The sequence below is a fragment of the Bison bison genome, unplaced genomic scaffold (genome assembly GCF_000754665.1).
Source record: "Bison bison bison isolate TAMUID 2011002044 unplaced genomic scaffold, Bison_UMD1.0 scf7180017864238, whole genome shotgun sequence".
Taxonomy (NCBI): domain Eukaryota; kingdom Metazoa; phylum Chordata; class Mammalia; order Artiodactyla; family Bovidae; genus Bison; species Bison bison.
Window position 1 is genome coordinate 6,753,094 of NW_011494810.1, and position 22,104 is coordinate 6,775,197.

The 22,104-nt window shown below is 33.5% G+C and overlaps 1 protein-coding gene across 6 annotated transcripts in view; it reads left to right on the plus strand.

Annotated features, from left to right (window-relative positions):
- The window catches only part of DMXL1 (Dmx-like 1), a 126,632-nt gene that overhangs the window by 82,281 nt on the left and 22,247 nt on the right, over positions 1 to 22,104 (plus strand). For 3 of the 6 annotated variants that reach the window (XM_010846597.1, XM_010846599.1, XM_010846601.1), the window contains 7 exons: positions 1 to 42; positions 1,282 to 1,399; positions 4,534 to 4,596; positions 10,662 to 10,748; positions 14,025 to 14,146; positions 14,511 to 14,652; positions 18,209 to 18,269. In XM_010846597.1, coding sequence (XP_010844899.1) covers positions 1 to 42; positions 1,282 to 1,399; positions 4,534 to 4,596; positions 10,662 to 10,748; positions 14,025 to 14,146; positions 14,511 to 14,652; positions 18,209 to 18,269 — 635 coding nt within the window. Of the gene's footprint in view, positions 43 to 1,281; positions 1,400 to 4,533; positions 4,597 to 10,661; positions 10,749 to 14,024; positions 14,147 to 14,510; positions 14,653 to 17,904; positions 18,182 to 18,208; positions 18,270 to 22,104 lie in introns of those variants that run through there. The other 3 variants (XM_010846598.1, XM_010846600.1, XM_010846602.1) reach the window with 2 other exon arrangements.

The following is a 22,104-nucleotide window of genomic DNA, read 5'->3' on the forward strand; positions in this document are numbered from 1 at the left end:
CCGCCACAAAGCTTTGCTGGAACCTACAAACACTCCTTTCAAGTAGGTTTTCATATGGATACTATTTTGAGTTTTACTAAGTCAGAATGTTAGTGGTATTTCAAGAAGAAAATGTTTTAGTACTTCTTACATTTAATTTCTGTTCTGGGCTCACATCTGTGTCTTTGTGTAATGCATATTATAGTCTGGATGTTAGCAAACATTTGTGACAAAGGTTTATATAGTAAATATTTTAGGCTTTGCTGGCCCTACAGTCCTTGTTGGAGCTGTTCAACCCTGTCATTGGAGAGTGAAAGCAACCATAAACAATAAGTGAATGGGCATATCTGTGATCCAATGAATTTTTTTAAGTTTTATATAGGAGTATAATTGATTAACAGTGATCTGTTAGTTATAGATGTAATTCACTTATACCCATACAAGTATCCATTCTTTGTAAAATTGTTCTCTCATTTAGGTTATTACAGAATATTGAGCCAAGTTCCCTGTGCTATACAATGGGTCCTTGTTGCTTATCTATTCTAAATATAATACAGTCAATAAACTTTATTTTTGAATATGAAAGGTAGGCTGGATTTGAACTGTTGGCCAGCATTCCCTAACACCTACTTCGGAGCAGAGCTATTTGGAATAGTTTTTTAGCAAACTGTTTTACTGTACATGAAGAAATAAAGCATTTGTACCAAAAGATAAATCAGTTCAGTGCTTGCTTCCTTAAGAAAATTACTACAGAAAATGTTAACTGAAGAAACAGTGTACTTCGTGGCTCAGTGATATAGTTGATTCCCATTCTTTCACAGGCTCTTCCCTCATTGCTCATCAGTAACAGAGTTCATGGGCTAGTACGCGTTCACAGACAACACTTTTAGTGGCTTTGTTTCTGGATCTCTTCTAGGACGCATACCTCTTTTGTTAGATCTTATATTCTTAGGTTAAAGGTCAGCAAACTGCAAACCATGGGGCCAAATCCACACCTCCTTCTGTGTTGTCAATAAAGGTTTATGGTTTATATCCACACCCTTTCATTTTAGTATTAACTGTGGATGCTTTCCCACTTCAGTGGTGAAGTTACGTGGTTGTAGGAGAGAACATATGGCCTACAAAGCCTGAAATATTTACTGTCTCTTCTTTTAAGAAAAGTATTACTGATTACTACCCTAGATGATGTGGTCTGATTCTAGATAACTTATTATTATAATCATTGATACAGCACCAAGGAAATGTAATCAGGTTAATCAGAAGTCTCTGAAGTGTATAGTGAAATATATTGCCTCTCTGTAGATCTAAACACCATTTGGCACTGTCTGTGAAGAGACTTTGGCAGTACTTGGTGAAGCAGGAAGAAATTCAAGAAACCTTTATCAGAAATATATTCACAAAGAAAAGATGTCTAAATGAGGTCTGTATAAATTAAAACTTGTTTGCTATTTTGTTATTAATGCCTTGTATTTTTAACTATAAAGATTTGTATTTTACAGACTTTTATAAAAATTCATTTTTTTATGTCATAAACATGTATGTTAATACATAGAGACAGTTGATATTTTCCTAACTGAAGTAACTAATTCAGATGTAGTTGGGGCTTTTTTTCCCCAAAAAGATACTGTTTAACTTAGAATTCTGTATCTTGTTTCCTGATTTTGAATTGTCATGACTACCATTTGAGACAAAGGGGGAATTTCCCATCCTTTTCATGTGATAAAGTTTATCTTAGAAGTTTCATTGAAACTAGGTTTTTATACTGAAAACATATCAAATATGTACATTTTATTTTTATTGTATTGATACTTAGTACAGTTTTATAATCTCAGTTTATAATTATACTGTAATTGGTTGATTGTACCTTAATGTTATCATAATACAGATTATTTTTCTCATTTAGTTCAGTGCTACTCATAAGTCCAGTTTGATATGGGGGACTTGTACTGGAATATAAATTAACATATTGCTTCTTTCTTTGAAATAATTTTGCTATCAAGAAGTATTGTATAAATTAAGCAGTGGGTTTAGTGATGTAGTTAATTCCTTATTTTCTCATGTATCAGTAACAGAGAGTTCAAGACTGGTGGCTGGTTTGTGGATCACACTTTGAGAAGCTCTGAACTAATCTGAAAGCAGGCTTTTCAGTTTTTGAAGTGGGAGGAAAAAAGGAAGAGATTTCAGTTAGAAAGATAAGGAAATAGAATGGCTTCTTAAAGACAAGTTAGCAAAAAGCAAGATGACATCTAACCTTATTGGATAAGAAAAATTACTTATGTCTTGTCTGTCAGTTTAAGAACTAATTTGTTAGAGGCAACTACATGTGTTACTATTTACTATTTGCCTGATTATGTAAATATATTTGAATTAGCCAAGTCGGGGAAACAAAATACATGGTATTCTTGCTAACTTAGAAGACTTTTGATAAGTATCTAGTCAAAAAATACAGTTAAATATAGTACAAGTTAACGTACTTCTTTTTAACCTTTGGTGAGACATATCTTAAATATTTAATATATGTATTATTTTAAAACAGTTGAAGAAAACCTTTGGATAAATAAAATTGAAAATTGTGCTATGTAAGAGTGTCAGAGTAATTAGAATGTGTTTACTGGTGAGGTAATGTTTCTTATTTTAAAGTACCTTTGACTAAAATAATATGTTGCAAGTTAAAGCCTTCTAATAATGATATACAAAGCGCTGCTGCATTCTGAATAAAAAGCATGTTTTACTATGCTTGTTATTACTACTTTAATTTCTTTGATGCACCTTGTAATATGAACATGCAAATTGAGCATAGTAATTTCAAGTACAAAATTTTTTTTAAAACCCATTGCCGTATTTGATAAATATAGTTGTGAAAATAAAAATATTTCTCCACTGCTGATATATTTAGTGCATTTGGGAAATGAAATCATTCTCAAAACAAACAAAACAAAAAACTAGTTTACTACTAGATTGTCTAGTTGAATCAGGAAATAGAATCATTAAGGGAATAGAGCATAACTAAGCCAGAATGCATAAGGAATGGTAATGGATAAATGAGTATAGATATACCTGTTAAACTCATCTGCTGTTTTATTCTTAGTTTTTTTAGGAGTTTCATAATATCTTAAGAAAATTTTAGTTATTTTTGTATTGTAATTATTTTAATAAAAATCATGAATATGGATGCTAGACTATAAAACATTTTAGTTATCATTTAGCTAAATATTTTCTCTGATTTTAGTTTTTTTAATCTCCAAAATAAATATAATACACTTTTCAGTATTTGACTAGCAGACTTAACTTATTTAAAACCCAGCATGATTAATGGCAGTTATGAGAAATTTATTGTTACTGCTTTGTTGTCTTATTCTAAACAGTGACATTTTCATGAAGGAAATATGAAAAGAAAAATTTTACCTAGTAAAACAGATTAAATGGAATTAAATAAAATATTAACTTTATAGAGTTGGTACAAAATTACTTAATCTTTACTGGAAAGTTGACTGGCTTTTTGTAGTATTTTCAAAATTACCTTCCATCTCTCTGTTTTATAAAATGATGATTTTTTAAAATATAAATTTATTTATTTTAATTGGAGGCTAATTACTTAATAGTTGAGCCCAAGTCTCTGTGACTTTTCAGATGGTTAGAAAATAGATACATGACAGGCCCTATATTTACAGTAGATGTTGGAGAGTATTTTGAGAGTGCTGCTGTTTCTTTATTCCTATACATTTTTGGAATGAAATTTTCTTCATCTGACATTAAAGTTCTGGTGTATCCTCAGATCTTTTCTTTTCCTATGTAATATAGTTTGCTGGCACCTACATCTTTAAAATAGAAGTCCTTCACTGTACTTATTTAAAAGTAAAATACAAATATAGATAGCTGCAAATAGACTATATCCTAATCAGTCCCAACCCCCCAAAAATGCTTGACAGCTGTCACTTAATCCTCAGTTTCTTTTTTTGTTTTGTTTCATTTTCTAAGAACTAAAGGTCGTGAACCATCTCTGTCTTTAACAAGTGCTAATATCCTCTTTTAAAAAGAATATGTGGCTCCAAGCATTTTATTGACTATTTCTGGCTAAGTCAAGAGAAGGAATTAGAAATCTTGAAATCAAAGTTTCTAATCAGGAGATTTTCCTTGAGGAATGAGATATCATAATGGAGATAAGACTTAATAGTGTGTAAGAGAACAGTTTGACTTTAATTTTCATTTGATAATACTCTGGCACTCGTAGCTCTGAAATTTGTAGTGTAAAGTACTCTGGACTTAATCTTGCTTAAATGTCAACATTTCAAATGAGTGAAGTGAGTAAAAATTTCTTAGGAAATAGAATAAAATTTGCAGTGATTGTTAATGAGTTCTGAGGGATTAAGTTTTCTCCAACCCCCAATCATGCCTCTCCACACATACTTCGTTTAAAATATATGAAATTTTAAAAAATAGTTCAGTATTGTTTTCTAGTAAATTTGGTTAAAAATAAAAAGAAATATCCCCAGTATTTTACATGTTACATCTCATCTTTACTCTTTGTCATATGGTTATTCTTTCTTGATGAAGTCATTAGAGGACAACTGTGAAACCATCAAAAATTCTATGATGGAGGAGCCAAACATCAATAAGGTACAAAATGTCATTCAACTGAAATTAGAAATTGCATTCTTTAACGGGAAAAACAAAGTGTTTGCATTTAGTTCTGGATTGGACTTTGTTTCCAATGCAGTTAAATTGCTGCATTACTTTTTAAAGTAATTAATTACCTCAAATTACTTTTTTTTTAACAAGTTAAATATTGTAATCATTAAAAAATATTTCTGTTTTGTTTTTAAGAGAATGCAATTTTAAACAGAGTTGAATGTATCCTGTTTTGGCTACAAATTTTTATGAGTAAATAAAACTAAAGTTCTTAATAAAACATAATTATAGTAGGTATTATAGAATTATAGTAGTATTGTTCTGTTTCTGCAAGTATCATTTTTGAAGTTAAAATTCTCTTCTGTGATTGTAATTACTTAAAATATATCAAATAATATTATGTAGCTTTTATTTTGGCTCAGATGGTAAAGAATCTGCCTGCAATACAGGAGACCCAGGTTCAATCCCTGGGTTGGAAAGATCCCCTGGAGAAGGAAATGGCAATATTCCACTCCAGTATTCTTGCCTGCAGAATTCCATGGACAGAAGAGCCTGGCGGGCTGCAGTCCATGGGGTCGCAAAGAATTGAACACTACTGTGTAACTAACATACACACAGCATTTATTTTACTAGTACCAGTAGCATACAGCACATTGCCTTATGCATAGTAAGTACTCAAAGTACTTGAGAACAAGAGCAGAAAGGATGAGAATTTGTACAATCATAAAACAACTCCCAGGTGGTTTTAATGATTACCAGGCAAAGAATATTGTTAACTGTGTGTTTGATGGAATTCACCAGAGAAATTATCTGGGCCTGGAGTTTTTAAATCTCCAGCTTCTTATTTTTTAACAGATACAGGGTAGTACAAGCTATCTGTTTCTTCTTAAGTGAACTTTCTTAGTCCATACCTTTAAAAAAATTTTTCTGCTTCCCTTCAGTTATCAAATTTATTGGTTAAAGTTGTTAATAGTTTTCCCTTATCTTTTTAATACACAGTAGAATATGGTGATATTATCTCTCATTTCTCTGCTATAATCTTGAAAACAAAATTATTTCTTAATATTCATATTCCCTAATTCTTTGAGTATTGATGTAATTTTATATTCATCCAGTTGCTTCCCATTTCCTTCTGTTATGCCTTTGATATTTTTTAGAGCTCATCTTCATGTTTGTTTTAGTAAATCATTAGGGTCGTGCTGAAGTACACCTGGGCATACAGGTGTACTACATTATATTGCAGGTCGTAGTAACTGAAAACCACTAATGAGACCTTTCCATAGATGTGTTGTGTGACACTGAGCTCATTCCACACTTGAAGCCTCATTTACTAAGGCTTCGACTTGTAAAATGAGAGTTGATAGTTTTAAACATGCTGCTGCTTTAATTGAAATAGCAGTAGAGTCCTGGATTTAGTCTGTTAGAACTTTTCCCTTCTTTTCCAATTCCTAAAGAAAGCCTTGTGGAACCCAAATACAATTCAGATCAGTTTCTGCATAAAATGTCTTTTAAAAAAATTGTGATAAAATATGTATATAAAATTTATCATTTTGTTTTCAGTATACAGTTCAGTGACATTAAGTACATTAATATGGTAGTGCAACCATCATGACATCCATTCCCAGAACTTCTTCATTTTCCTAAAATGAAGCTCTTTTCCTGTTAAACAGTGCTCCAGCCCCAGGCAGTTACCTTTCACTCTATGAATTTTATTTCCCTCAGTACCCATCATACTTGGAATCATACAATATTTGTCCTTTTGTGACTGGCTTATTTCATTTAGTGTAACATCTTCAAGGTTCATCCATGTCATAGCATGTACCAGAATTTTGTTTCTTTTCAAGATTAATAATATCCTATTGTGTATATATAATGTATTCTGTTCATCTATTCATCTGTTAATGAGCATTTGGGTTGTATCCCATCTTTTTTTTTTTTTTTAATTTTATTTTTTAACTTTACAATATTGTATTGGTTTTGCCATATATCAACATGATCTGCCACAGGTATACATGTGTTCCTGTGAGCATTGGAATGCAAATATCTCTTCCAGTCTCTGCTTTCATTTCTTTGTGTGTATACTGAGAAGTGGAATTGCTGGATCATATGGTAATTCTGTGGTTAGTTTTTTTATCTACATAATCTCATAAAAATCTCTTTTAGCATTAATATTTGGATTTCACCCTCATATATCCAGCCCAATCACATTTTATAAGCATGACTTGAAACCTTATATTAAGAAGACCTTTAAGACCATATTCATTGTGATTTTTTTTTACTCTGATTTTATGTTGTATGACTTTTAATGTTTGTAGCACATGCGAGTTCAGTATTTTTATTTGCCAGTATCATGTCCCTAGTAGCTTGGATGGTAAAGCGTCTGCCTACAATGTAGGAGACCTGGGTTCGATCCCTGGGTCGGGAAGATCCTCTGGAGAAGGAAATGGCAACCCACTCCAGTATTCATGCCTGGAAAATCCCACGGACCGAGGAGCCTGGTGGGCTACAGTCCATGGGGTCACAAAGAGTTGGATACGACTGAGCAACTTCTCTTCACTTCACATCATGTCCCCACTTCCTTCCTTTCTTCCCCAGCTTAGATTCCATGAGCCCTCACCATCTGAGCCACCAGGGAAGCTCTCTCATTATGATTAATCCCTTGCAAACCTCCTCAACCTTTTTGCCCTCTTCTCTCTACACTGTACTTGCCTTCAAAATTCCCAAACCTGTTTAAACCTAGGTCTCTACCAACTCTATGTCTGCACCCAAGTAGCTGAACATGGATGAAGTAAAAACACAAACCATGGGGACTTGCCTTGTTTAAAATTTATAGTCACAAATCTCAAATTAAACTATCACACCATCATAATTTTTTCTTCATTTTCTTTTCGTTCTCCCTACATTTTTTCCCTTTTATCTCAGCTTTCCAATATTTCTTTACTACTTTCCATGGATGACTTCATTTTGCTATCAAAATAAGTACAGTCAGCAGAGATTTAGCCCACCATATTGTCCCATCACCCGATCTCACTTCTGTTCTATATGCAGATATTTTGTTCTGCCTTCTCTCACAATAGATGATCTGATGCTGTTTTATCCAAAGCCAAATCTTCCACTTGTGCACTGATCCTATCTGCTCTTACCTCGCCAAGAACTTTGCTTCGGTATTTATTCCTCATCTCACTGTCATGATAAATTTTTACCTAAGTTATTCTCAATGTAAGTAAATATATTTTATTGTCTTTAATATGAAAACCAAAAAAAAATCTATCTTTGAGTCTATCACCTTATTTCTCTAAACCTTTATCTAGGAAAATTCATTTGTAGAGTTGCCTATAAAGTCATTCAAGAATGAAACTTAAAGAGTAATATTGCAGAAACCATGTAGGAACTACCCAGTTTCAGAAATGAAACATTGTCAACTCAGTTGAATGCCCCTGTGAACATTCCCCAATGGACTTCCTTCCCTATTTACCAAATGTCACATGTTCCTCTAACCTAGTTAGGTATTATCTTTAGCCCGCTCCATTGTGATTGTCCTAGTGTGTGACTAAACTGATTACAGTAGTCAATTTTCTGTCTTTATAAAATTCAACTTTTTAGTATCCTTTGATAGTGTTAATCTCAGCTACTTTTTTGAAACTCTTGGTTCGAGAATGTTTCCTGTTCTTTCAGTTTATTCACTGTCAGTATTTCTCTTTCCCAGTGCTATTTCCCAGTCCTGAAATGACCAATCTTTTTTTTTCATACCATTGAAATGTGGAATACTCCAGGACTGACTTCTCTAACCTTTTCTCTTCCTATCTTTACTTTCTCTTTGGTTTATCTGATAGCTTAAATATCATCCATTGGCTGATAATCTTAATTATTCCTAATATTTAATGAGTAGGAATAATTAGGAATTACTGCCTAATTATTCCTACTCATTTCATGAATTCCAGACCTGCATATATAACCTAATAGTTACCTCCCCCTGAATGTCAAAACACAGAATTTTCTGTCTTCCCCTAATTCCAGCCTAAACCCACTCTTTCCTTTACTTTCATCCAGTATCCTTTATTGAGACAGATCTGTAAACGGGGAGTCATCCTTGCTTCCTCTAATATTCATACTGCAGTTTCAGCCCATTGACAAAATTTATCTCATTTCTAATCACTACCACTGTTCTACTGCCCTAATCAAATCCACCACTACCTCTCACTTGAGCTATTGTGGTAGCCTCTTAACTCATTTCCTGGCTGCCAGTCTCTCACCCTTTGTGCTTTGCCCTACAACATCCAGAATTACCAAAACCTTCCAGTATTTTTCTAACTTGAAAGATGAAATCTGGATTCTTTATTATGGCTTTTAAGGCTCTGTACAAACCAAACCTGCTACTTCTCCAAACTCATCTCCTACAACTTGTTATTGTTCTCAAAATTAAATATGCATAAACTCTTAATGCTAAACACCATTCCTCCTATTCCACTCCACCCCCTTTAGGTGATTCTCATGCAGGTCATCTTGGGACCACACTATTGAGAAACAGTGTTTTGATAAATCTAGATAGTGAGAGGACAGGAATATATTTCCTTACCAAAGAAGCTTTTTTTGAACTTCTTGCTTTTCTCTCCATGACAGTAAAGTTTGAAGACTGTTCTGCAGGTGACACTACCCACCCACCCATTCATTGCCAGCAAATAGCATATTGCTCTATTCCATGGAAATACTATTTGTCTTTATATCTAATTTCTTTAAAAACCCAATAGTAAACACTTAGTGTGCTTTAGATACCAGGCAAATAGGTGGTTAATTTGGAATTTTAGTCATGGGATTACAAAATTTGACTTAGACATTGTTACAGATGATGGGCCTCAGACAGGTAAGACTTTATTTAGAAAAGAAGTTGACCTTCAAATCAACCAGTGTTTGTATGAGCAGTGAATTTTTAAAATATTTGTTAGCAAGTTTCATTTAAGATTATATTTGACATTTTTCAATCCAGTGACTGTGAGTTTTGATTGCATATGGTTATTTTGGTTTAATTATAAGTCTATTTCAACTTTGTAAATGAACTGTCATCTTAGTTGCCATTTTTAAAAATACTGCTAACCCTACTCAGTTCTGTGGTCAAACAGTGGATGGGGATTGGTGATATTTTATTTAAATTTTCCAGGAAGTAAATTTGTTTTCTAATTTCAAATTAATAACTTTTGTATTTCATGATGAGTTATAAAACATTTTATAATAATTTATTTTAAAAATTGAAGGTTAGGGAGTATAAAATAAAATGAATCATAGTGCATTAAGTAACATCTCTAACTCTTAACAATTGCCTCTTCATTTTACCTCTGATTATTTTAGTAAATTTTAATTTTATACAGTACTCTCTTCTAAGTTGAAAGATGTATTTGCCTTCTGTGGTATAAGCAAAAGGTCAAATACATTTCCCTTGTCTAACGTATATTGGATTATGGTCTATTCAGCTATTAAAATGATTACTGAGTTGGGTAAAATATTATGCTTTTCAGGATTTCACATTTATTTTATAACTAGAAAGTTATTTTATACGGAGTCTGTAAAATATATTCAGCTGGCTGTGTCCTCTTGTTCTTCTGTAGATCATGAGCTAAGAATGGATTTTATATTTTTGAAAGGTTTTTTAAATGAATATGCAACATGACTGTATTGGTCTGCAAAACCTAAAATATTTATCTTCTGGCTTTTTTATATTTTTAGAATATTATCAAAAGATTATAAACTTAAGAAGTATGGTAAATTTATTTTACTTTAATAATTAGAATGTCTTAAATTATTGCACCTTAAGAATATAAGCAGTTAATGGAGTTGTTTATCAATTATGTTTTTATATGTGAAAAAGCAAATTTGTAAAGATGTAATTTCCTCTTACCAAATTTTGTTTCAGAAATAATTAGAATGTAAATTAGTACCTTTGGATTTGAATTATCTAAAAAGCATCTTAATTTATGCAAGTATTAAATGAAAGACTGGCATATTTCTTTTTCCTATTACTAAAATTGCTGTATTTTTGTATCTTTCTTCCCTCCATGTAGATAGAAGCAGATTTGGGATATCCTGGAGGTAAAGCAAGAATTATTCATAAAGAATCTGATATCATTACTGCTTTTGCTGTTAATAAAGTAAGTACATCGACTTTTTTCTTTAATTAAGTGTTCATAGTTGGAGAATGTCGCCTATTCTGTCAGTTTATTTACTAGCATTGTTTCCCTTTCTCAAAGCTATTTTTCTACTCCCTAAATTGCAATCTGAGTAAATTTTTTATTATATAAGATGATTATATTGCTTGATAATTTATTTGACTTTGGATATATAGCAGATAAAATACTTTATTACTAAACAGAGGGAAGTCTCAAGTATTTATATATGCAGTTGCCTTGAGAATAATTGTATTTTATTTTTATTTTTCTGCCATGCAGCGGGGCATGTGGGATATTAGTTCCCTGTTTAGGGATCGAACTCACACCCCCTTGCAGTGGAAGCATGGATTCTTAACCACTGGACCACCAGGGAAGTTCCCTGCCTTTACAGTTTATACAACACATCCAATTAATCCAAAGAAAATGTTTTCTGTCTTTCTTATATGAATATGTTGAATGTGATTCTTAGATCAAAATTAAGCTTAAATGTGACTCACAGAAAGTCTTCCTCTTTAACTTTTAGCTATAATAGCTGCCCAACTAGAGTGTTTGCTTTGTATCCCTTACCCTTCTACTCAGCATCCTCCATAGAGGTGTCTATAAGCTACTTACAGAAGAGGTAGCCTTAGGTACAGTGGTCCACGGTTGAAATTTGTCTTAGCCCTTTCCCCTCCTATCTCGCCTAACTGCATTACTAAAAAATTTATAAAAACTTCTAGTTGCTCATTTCCTTTTACTACCAATAACCTAAAGGATATACATATCTAGATATGTGTGTGTATATATATCAGTTCAGTTCAGCCACTCAGTGATGTCCGACTCTTTGCGACCCCATGGACTGCAGCACTCCAGGCCTCCCTGTCCATCACCAACTCCCGGAATTTACTCAAACTCAGGTCCATTGAGTTTGTGATGCCATCCAACCATCTCATCCTCTGTTGTCCCCTTCTCCTCCTGCCTTCGAGAGAGAGAGAGAGAGAGAGAGAGAGAGATACACACACACACACACACACTCACACTTTTTCATGTATTCATAACTTTAAAATATTATTTAGATCATATCCTATGGCATTACCCATTCAATAATCATTCATCAATTGGTTCTTCATCGTCCTATGCTTGTCTGTCTTGTCTTTGATTTCATCTAGATAGTTCCTTTGTCATTCTTTCCTCATCTTTTCCTGGGTTCCTTGTCTCATTTCCTCATACGACACTCCTGATTAATGACTAGTTCTGTTCATAGCAGGCAAGTTTGGAATTAGCCAGGCAGTTCTTATGATGTGCTATTTATATATTAGGATATATACATGTGAAATACAAATATAAAGTTATTATCTATACACAAATAGTACCTTCCTTATCCTGAAGAAAATAAGATTTTAATATTTTGTGTTATAAAACAAACTAGCTTTTTTCTCTTATTTGAATTGATATAACTAGTTGAACAGTCATCCTCACAATAATAATACAAAGTCTTCTGTTGACTTTGTAAGAGTGTACTTGTTTAGTTTTTATTTCTCCAGTTATTTTGTTGAATTTTTACATCTTTGCTGAATTTGTAGCTAAGAAATAATATCTTTTGCTTTAAATTGCAGTAATTAAAAATGCTGATAACATTGAACTTTTCCTTATTTGTGTAGTTGTGGATTATCTGTGTCAAGCATTGTGAAGGATCTGAGATACTCCCCTGCATTCAGTGTAACAAGTTAGCTTTCACAGTTTAATGGATACTATTAGAAGACACAAGACTCCAGGACCAGAGACAAAGTATAGTTTATTACTAACAGCAAAAGCAAAAGCTAGAACTTTAGCATTTTTGCTCTGGTTCCCTAAGGTGCAATTCCCAGTGACAGCAAGAGGGCTAGATGATACCCAAACAAAATGTATTGCCTTACAGGTGGAGAACAGTGAGTTCAGGAAACCCAGATCTTTTCTAATGGATAGTAAGCATATCTGCCTTTTGATCTGGAGGGAGAGACTATAGCTATATAGGCATCCTGATAATAATACTGTGAAACAAAGACAGTCATTGACTAACTCACAAGACACACAGAAGTAGAGAGTCACATGGAGAATTACCTTCCAGCAGTGTAGTTAATTTCCTTTTTTTCCACGTATCTCTGGAGTCTCAGTTTTTTCAGTCTGTTTTCTCAGTCTCAGTTTGTATTAGAATTTTGCATAATTGACATATTAGTCCTGTTTTCTCTTTGCTATCAATAATCTTCCTTTTTTTCTTTAAAGATACACATTTTAAATTTGTAGATGTTGAAATTTATTTATCATTTAATCTGACCAACTTTTCACTGATGATTTTTTTCTGAAATACTTACTTCATCACCTTTGCTTGGTGAGTGAAGTGGGTGAAGTCGCTTAGTCGTGTCTGACTCTTTGCGACCCCGTGGACTGTGGCCCACCAGGCTCCTCCGTCCATGCGATTCTCCAGGCAAGAATACTGGAGTGGATTGTCATTTCCTTCTCCAGGGAATTTTCCCAACCCAGGGATCAAACTCAGGTCTCCTGCATTGCAGGCAGACGCTTTAACCTCTGAGCCACCAGGGAAGCCCTGAAAAAGTGAAAGTTGCTCAGTCGTATCCGACTCTTTGCAATCCCGTGGACTATACAGTCCACAGAATTGTCCAGGCCAGAATACTGGAGTGGGTAGCTTTTCCCTTCTCCAGGGAATCTTCCCATCCAGGGACTGAACCCACGTCTCGCACATTGCAGGCGGATTCTTCACTAACTGAGCCACAAGACCCCTTTCCAAATTCTGTTTGTCTTGCCTAAGATTGAAAGGCTTTAGGAGAAAGCAATACCATCCTATTTGAATAATCCACCATTATTTCTTCAGTTTGAAGTTCTTATCTCCCTTACCTTTGTTTACCTTCCAGGGCTCCTATATTTTTCAATATCTCACTTCACATTTCTCAACTGTGCAAATTTTAGGGAGACAGTACCATTCTAGTAGACTAGAGAGAGAGTGCTACTGGCTGAAGAAATGAAGTGGCACTTGCATTTCCATTTGTAGCTGGCCTTCTGCTGAATGCTGTGAAATTCTCAAAATATAAACATATCTCCAAGCTCATCCTGATGGTTATCTCAGTCAAAGTTTATTAAAATATTTATTTGTGAAAATAATATTTATTCTATACCTAAAGTTATCATTTCTAGAGGCTGTTTTGTAGTCTCCATTTTCAAAAGTAGCCCATATACACATTATGCTTTTTTTATTTAAAAATTATTATATGATTTATTTTTCAGGCGAATAGAAACTGCATAGCAATTGCTTCAAGCCATGATGTTCAAGAACTAGATGTTTCTGGAATTCTGGCTACACAGATCTATACTTGGGTAGATGATGATGTAGAAATGGAAACCAAAGGGTACCCTTTTACTTTGTTTTTAAATGGTGATATTGCAGTATGAATGATGATATCCACAGAACTGTACCTTTCAAGTTATTTTTTAAAGGAATATTCCTAGATTGTAAGCAAAATGGAAGTTGATATGCTAAAGAATAAACAAGTGGGATGGCTGGAACTTTAAAAAAGTGGGTTGAGGGTTGGGAGGGAATAAGAGAAGGGATCTGAAAATGTTCATGCATGGAATTATTGTCTGTGAGTTAGAAGTTGAGCTGAAGAAAATTAATTTTAAAGAGAAATGCAAAGTCATATGTTAGAGCTTTCAGGTATAACAAGAAATGAAGACCTGATGGGTTGTTTTATTCTGGCTGACATTCCTTTGCAGATCAGAAGATTTCTTGGTTATACATGCTCGTGATGATTTAACAGCTGTGCAAGGTACAACCCCATACACACATAGCAATCCCGGTACTCCAATTAACATGCCATGGCTTGGTAGTACACAGACTGGCAGAGGAGCATCTGTGGTATGTAAAGTTAAAAATGTTTGTGTATAAATGTCCGCTTTTCCCCTCTAAATTAATAAGATAAAGGATGATGTAAATGTTTTTAAAAATTTTAATTTTTGTAGTAAGTCATATACTTTTTGGAAATTCTGATTTTTTTATTTGAAGAATAATAGGTTTTCATTTGATAACAAAAATTATTTTAAATAAATGGAAATACAAAGAGCTGTATTTTAAATAATAATTATTTGAAACTTACTGTTCCAAATTAGGCCTCAGCAAACCACATGCTGTGGGTCAGATCCTGCCTACCACCTGTTTTTGTGTCAACATGCTAAGAATGTATATTTTTAAGCCATTAAAAAAATCAAAATAAATATGGTATTTTGCGACACATGAAAATTACATGAAATATAGATTTTATTGTGTATAAATAAAGTTTTATTAGAACATAGCCACACATTTTTTTAGTATTTTGTTTATGGATGCTTTCACATTACAATGGTAAGACTGAGTATCTGAGACAGAGACTATATGCCCATAAAGTACCAAACATTTATTTATCTAGTTCTTTTCAAAAAAGATTTGCCAATTCCTAACTTAGATAATAATTTTAAATGGTTATCAACTAACAACTCTTAGTTGATCCTGAGACAAATATATTCTTCTTTTCATGAAAAAAAATGATACAAATTTTTTAAAAACTTAAGCAAAATATAATATGCAGATGAACTGAAAAAGTATTTTTCTGTAGTAATGGAGGATTTTCTTGAGCCCTGATTACCTAGGATGTGATCCATAGCTGTATCTACATGAGTATAGAAATCGATACACAGAACCAAAGAAACCCAGCACCAGCAATTTTTCGGTGACTTGCTAGGTGGTAGGTGTTTTTTTTTTTCCCACAGTTCCTTAAGTCCTGTAGAATTCTGTCTTTGCCCCCCCCACCCAATTTTTTTTTACCAATTAGTGAAGATAATTCTTTAAATAAAGCTTGATTATCTTTAATAATACCTGATAATATTTCATACTTAATGCAGTTCCTTTACCAATCATATAACCTTATTATTGTTTGAGATATCTGTTGTAGCTGTTACATTACTCCACTTAACTGTTCTTTAGATGTAGCTTGAGATCAAGAAAGGTCAAGGAATTTAACTCAGGTCACTGTCTCCAATTTGTGGTAGAGCTTCTGTTAAAGCCCTCTATTCCTCTTCACTCATTGACTTCATGGAGAACTGTTTTAAGTATTGAATTGAAGAATATGAAAAACAGTCTAGTGATTATGCAAAAGAAAAGACTTGGTCATTAATAGTTAATTTTTTCCAGTGGACAGATGCATTGAAATTCACTTGTAAAACTAATCTTTTAAAGGAGAACTTAGAATATACAAATATATTAAAAGAAATAATAAGCATTTTTTTCCAGCTCTATTTTCAGAGAATATAATACAATTCTTCCTGTCACAGTTTTCTTTCTGATCTCTGCTTCTACAACTGCTCCCTCTGTCTGTTACACAGCAGGCAGAGTTTCTCTTTTCTAAAACATCATTCAGGTTATCACTCCCATGCTTAAAACTAGGATTTCCCAGCACTGCTTTAAAACAAGTCCTTCACATGGCCCCTAAGGTCCTGTGTGTCTTAAACTCAGCCAGCCTCTGCAGCAGCATCTCCCTTTTTTCCCCACTGGATTCTCTTTGCTCTCTCTAGTTGCAGTGACCTTCTTTCTACCACTTGAACACATCAGATTTAGAGCCTCTGCCTTGTTCTCTACTTACAATATTTGCTGTTTACCATTCAGATCTCAACTCAGATTCCCAGAAATTTCTCTTGTTTCCCTAGCAAAGGTATCTGTTCCTCCCTCCTCTACTCCCAGTTACCCTATTTTCTCATTTGATTGTCATATTATCCCATTTTATCATCTTTATAGCTTTTATCAATTTATAAATTATCTATTTATTATTATTTGGTTGTATTTTTTTATACCCTTCTGAACGTAAGCTCTTTGAGAGTTTATTATATGCCTACTTTATACACACTGATGATCTCTAAGTAGAGTGTGCTTAACATTTAGTCGATGCTCAGAAAATATTTGCTTATTCTCCAGAGCATTTTTATATGGAAATTTACCTTTGTCATTCCTCTTAGGACTGAATTTTCTTCCTATTTAAATGTTAGAACATCTTTTTAGTTGGTGTCATTGTGGTTTGTAAACATAAGTATTGGGATTACCCTACTCCATCCTCAGGAAAAAGACACCAATATAATAAGGTGAAAGTGAAAGTGAAGTTGCTCAGTCGTGTCCGACTCTTTGTGACCCCATGGATTGTAGCCTACCAGGCTCCTCTGTCCATGGGATTTTCCAGGCAATAGTACTGGAGTGGATTGCCATTTCCTTCTCCAGGGGATCTTCCCGACCCAGGAATCGAACCCGGGTCTCCTGCATTGTAGACAAACGCTTTACTGTCTGAGTCACATAATAATAATATAAGGTGGTTCCTTTTAAATAGATCTTCTAAAATAATCAGTGATTTCTTTCCCTTGTACTAGTCTGCATATGCTTTCAGAAACTTAACTCTTTGTATTTTTTATTCATGATTTTCCTTTCTTTGATACTCTTACTAGGGAAAAAAAAATAATTAAAAGAAAAATTAAGAATCTTTAGGCTGTTTTTTTTAATTGAGACTAGAGATTTAAACATGTTTACTAAACAGAAATAACATTCAGCAGGCTTTCAGTTTTTGTGGGTAGAGAATTTGATCAGATATTTTCTAGTCCTATTATTTTATTAAATTATGCATAGTAATGAAAAGGAATACTAGTTAGGACCAATTTCTGCTCTTTTGGAGTATAGCTGTATCCAAACATGTCTTTCAGTGTTTCTGTTCCTCCCTGATTCTGCTGACCTAGTTCTGTCCCTCCCTATTACATCTGCACTTTACTTATGGCTTTGGGCTAATTAAACAATTTAAAATCCAAAAGAACAATAACAACAAAAAAATGTACATGAGACTGGTGCTACAAACAGGATAATCTATAACTTTAGTTACAGTCTATAAGTAGGATATATCCTGTAAATTAAAATTATCCCTTTAATTTCAAGTACTTAGTTTACTCTTGTTTGACAGGCTACTTAAACCATTCAAAGCATAATTTTAAAATGGGTGAATAAGTAGTTCCAAACTATCAGTTAAAAATTTATACAGTTTTCTGTTTACCTCTTTTTTTTTTTTTCACATGCTTCTGCCTGTCTTTTTAACCTTATCCTATTCAGGATTATTCCAATAAATTTAATGGGATCAGAAAAGAATTGGCAAGAAAGGAGGTAAGACTAAATTCTTGAGGTGAATTTGTTCTTAGATCCTAGGCAACGATGCAGAAAATGTATGTACACTTAAAATGTTAGCTGAGCTGTTAAAAATTTTATTTCTGTTATCATATTTAGAATTTTTAGCACCCATTATGATAGTTATGGAATCACACAAAAAGAAATGTTACTTGAATTTCCTATCACAGTATAAAATTTTAATGCTACTTTTTATTAAAAGTGTAAAAGAATGATTTTTCTTTGTTAACAGATGATTAAGAAAGCCATTAATAATGTCAGAAGAATGACTTCTCATCCAACTCTTCCTTACTGTAAGTTGATAATAAGCCATTATTGTAAAGAATTTAAAGGAAAATTCTAGTATCAATCAAAAGTAGTCAACATTTTTTTTTAATTTTTTGTTGAGAATGTTTGCTAGCAAGTAAAATCACCTCAAAATTGAGTAAAAATAGAGAAAGTAATTTTCCTGAATTAATAAAGACTAACTTAATGTGTAAATTTTTAGCATTTTTGCTGCATATTTCTTAGCACATTTTATTTTTGAGCATTCTGTACTCTTCATAGTGTTAAATTGTAGCTGACAATTATTGTTTTAATACTTGGATCACTCTCATCTTTTATTATATAGACCAGAACCATATCTTGGTCATTTAGAGCCTCATCATAATCAGTTTGTATTTTTTTTTAATATTTATCAGTTTATCTTTTATCAGATACACTAATAGTAAGTATAGGAAATGGTTATACATTCTAAGGCAGGATATATTTACTTTCAGTTAATCTTCCTAGGAATCTCAAAAGTTTTTCTTCCTTTAACAAAGAACTTAATTAATGGGGAATTATTGGAAGTATTGAAGCAGAAATAATAATAGAGGCAACTTTAAAATTAACTGTTGGGTTGGAATCAGTATTCATATTGGCATGTGAGCATTTCAAGTTTTTTTTAATAAGATTTTTAAGTTGTGCCCTTCATCAAGTTGTCCTACCACACAGTAACAAAAAACAGTAAAAATAGTGCATGTTAATTAAAAGATACTCATGTCCCTCCAATTTAATAACTATAAAAAATTGTACCACCTTTTTTATGAGAAATATTCCGATAAAATACAAATGACAAAACCAAAGTTCTTTTTTACTTAATGATCACAAGTGCTGTAAGCATGTGTTACCAAAGTTGTATACCGATGTCTAATAAAAGATGAATAGGTAGCTTCTGTTACTTATGCTAGAGATATAAAATAATACTGAAAACTTTAGTCAATTTTTCACTATGTTGAATTTATTCAATGCTAGAAGTATATGTTTTCTATCCACAAGTCTAATGTAAAGCATGAACTAAAAACAATCATGAGATTGTTTAGAGAGGAAGGAGTCAAAGGTGTTTTATATATAAAGTGTAGATAATATGAATCCCACAGCAAGAAAATTTGGCAGTGCTTAAAACCTATCCTTACTCTTTGCAGTAGGGTTTAGAAGTTTCCTGAAATATTGAAGGGATTTCATTATATCTCAGCCCTAAAGCATGTGTGATGACAATTGACTAGTTTATGAATAGGCTCTGCCTCAAGCCCATAGATTTAAATAAAATAATTCCTGGATTCAAAGACAATTAATGGACTTATTTTCATAGTTCTTAGGTAGTATCATGTAACTTCTGTCTTGGGATAAGTACTTTCTCCAGAGAACTGCTGTAACTGACAGATAAGAGAGTTGAAAAATTGAATGCTAACTAATCACTGACATATTTTTTACAGTATATTGTTTCATATCATGAATAAGTCTCACAGATAGTAATTTAGTTCAACAGTGGGCTCCTTTCATGAACTGGAAAAATTTTGAAATGAGTTTTTTATTTATTTTTAAAATTTTTTTGTAGTTTTTTTTTTTTTGTCATGCTGTGTCCTTGTTGCTGCTTGAGCTTTTTTCATTGCAGTGTATGGCTTCCAATTGCAGTGGTTTCTCTTGTTGTGGAACACAGGCTCTAGGGATCATGGACTTCAGTAGTTTTGATGCATGGGCTCAGTGGTTGTGGGTCCCCCGCTCTAGAGCACAGGCTCAGTAGTTGTGGTGCACGGGCTAAGGTACTCTGTGGCATGTGGGATCTTCCCGAACCAGAGATTGAACCCATGTCTCCTGCATTGGCAGGTGAGTTCTTTGCCATTGAACCACCAGGGAAGCCCTGAAATAGGTTTTCTTAAAAATTTGACTGAATTGCTGATACCTCAAAACAGTTCCTTTCTTCCTTGGAACAGATTTTTAAAAGATCTTAGTCATTATAAACCAATACTTTTGGACTTAAGGAAAATTTTATAGAAGTTAATCTGATGAGTTGAAATAGAAAGGTAAGTCTTAAAAAGAAAGTTCCACTTAAAAAAAAATAATGAGTATGTTAAAAAATTTAAGGTTGCATTTAACTCTTTCAACACTGATATAGCATAACACTCTCCAGTTACTAAGGAGGGATATTTACTCAGACAACTTGGTTATAGGAACCTTTTGGTTTTTTTTTAACTTTATAAAGTTTTAAGAGAGTATTTCATTTTCATGTAAGCTACTAATGGGGATTTTTCCAAATAGATGAAAACCATGAATAATAGAAACATTTGAATGATTTTTGTTGTTTTTTTTTAAATTTTATTTTATTTTTTAACTTTACAATATTGTATTGGTTTTGCCATATATCAACATGAATCCGCCACAGGTATACACATGTTCCCCATCCTGAATCCTCCTCCCTCCTCCCTCCCTGTACCATCCCTCTGGGTCATTCCAGTGCACCAGCCCCAAGCATCCAGTATCGTGCATCGAACCTGGACTGGTGACTCGTTTCATATATGATATTATACATGTTTCAATGGCACTCTCCCAAATCATCCCACCCTCTCTCTCTCCCACAGAGTCCAAAAGACTGTTCTATACATCTGTGTCTCTTCTGCTGTCTCACATACAGGGTTATTGTTACCATCTTTCTAAATTCCATATATATGCGTTAGTATACTGTATTGGTGTTTTTCTTTCTGGCTTACTTCACTCTGTATAATAGGCTCCAGTTTCATCCACCTCATTAGAACTGATTCAGTGATTTTTGTTAATGCATCTAGTCCAATTTATGTTTGTGATTAAGCTAGACAAAACTATAGGGGGGAGGGGAATACAGTTAACATCCCTCGTTGTTGTTGTTCAGTCACTAAGTCATGTCCGACTCTGCAATCACATGAACTGCAGCACACCAGGTTTCCCTGTCCTTCACTATTTCCTAGAGTTTGTTCAAACTCAGGTCCATCGGGTCCGTGGTGCCATCCAACCGACTCATCCTATGTTGCCCCCCGCACCGCACCACCTTCTCCTCCTGCCTTCATTCTTTCCCAGCATCAAGGTCTTTTCCAGTGAGTCAGCTCTTCACATCAGGTGGCCCTACTACTAACATTCCTAGTCACAAGAAATTGTACTCACTCTTGCATCCCAGCCCAGTGTTAAAATATACCAAAACAGTTGAAGTTCCTTTATTTTAAGTACTTGGAAAGGAAGGAAGGAAAGTTAACTCATATATGACTAGAAATGTGCTAGATGCTTTATGTACATTAATATAATTTTTCACTACCTCTGTACCGTATTCTTAATGTCAGTTTAGCCCTGTATGTTAGGTATATTTCTGAATGATTTATATAAATTATCTCATTTACTTCTCAGAACTGTACAGTAACTTATATATCATTAATGATATATATCATTATAGTGGTGACTTATATATCTTTTTGGCTTCTCTGGTGGCTCAGATGGTAAAGAATCTGCCTGCAATGCAGGAGACCTGGGTTCAATCCCTGGATTAGAAAGTTCCCCTGGAGAAGGAAATAGCAACCCACTCCAGTATTCTCACCTGGAGAATCCCCATGTACAGAGGAGGGTGGAGGGCTACAGTCCATGGGGTCACAAAGAGTCGGACTCAGCTGAGCAACTAACACTTTCACTTTCATATACCTTTTACAAGAAGAAAATAGAGCAGGGGGATTATGTAAGATTCTAGTAACATACAATCAGGAAATGATAAAGCAAAGAAGTAATAACATTTAGTTTGTTCATATTCCTTAGTGAAATGGATACTGTATTTGAGTATTAGATCAATCATAATAAAATTATTAGAAATGA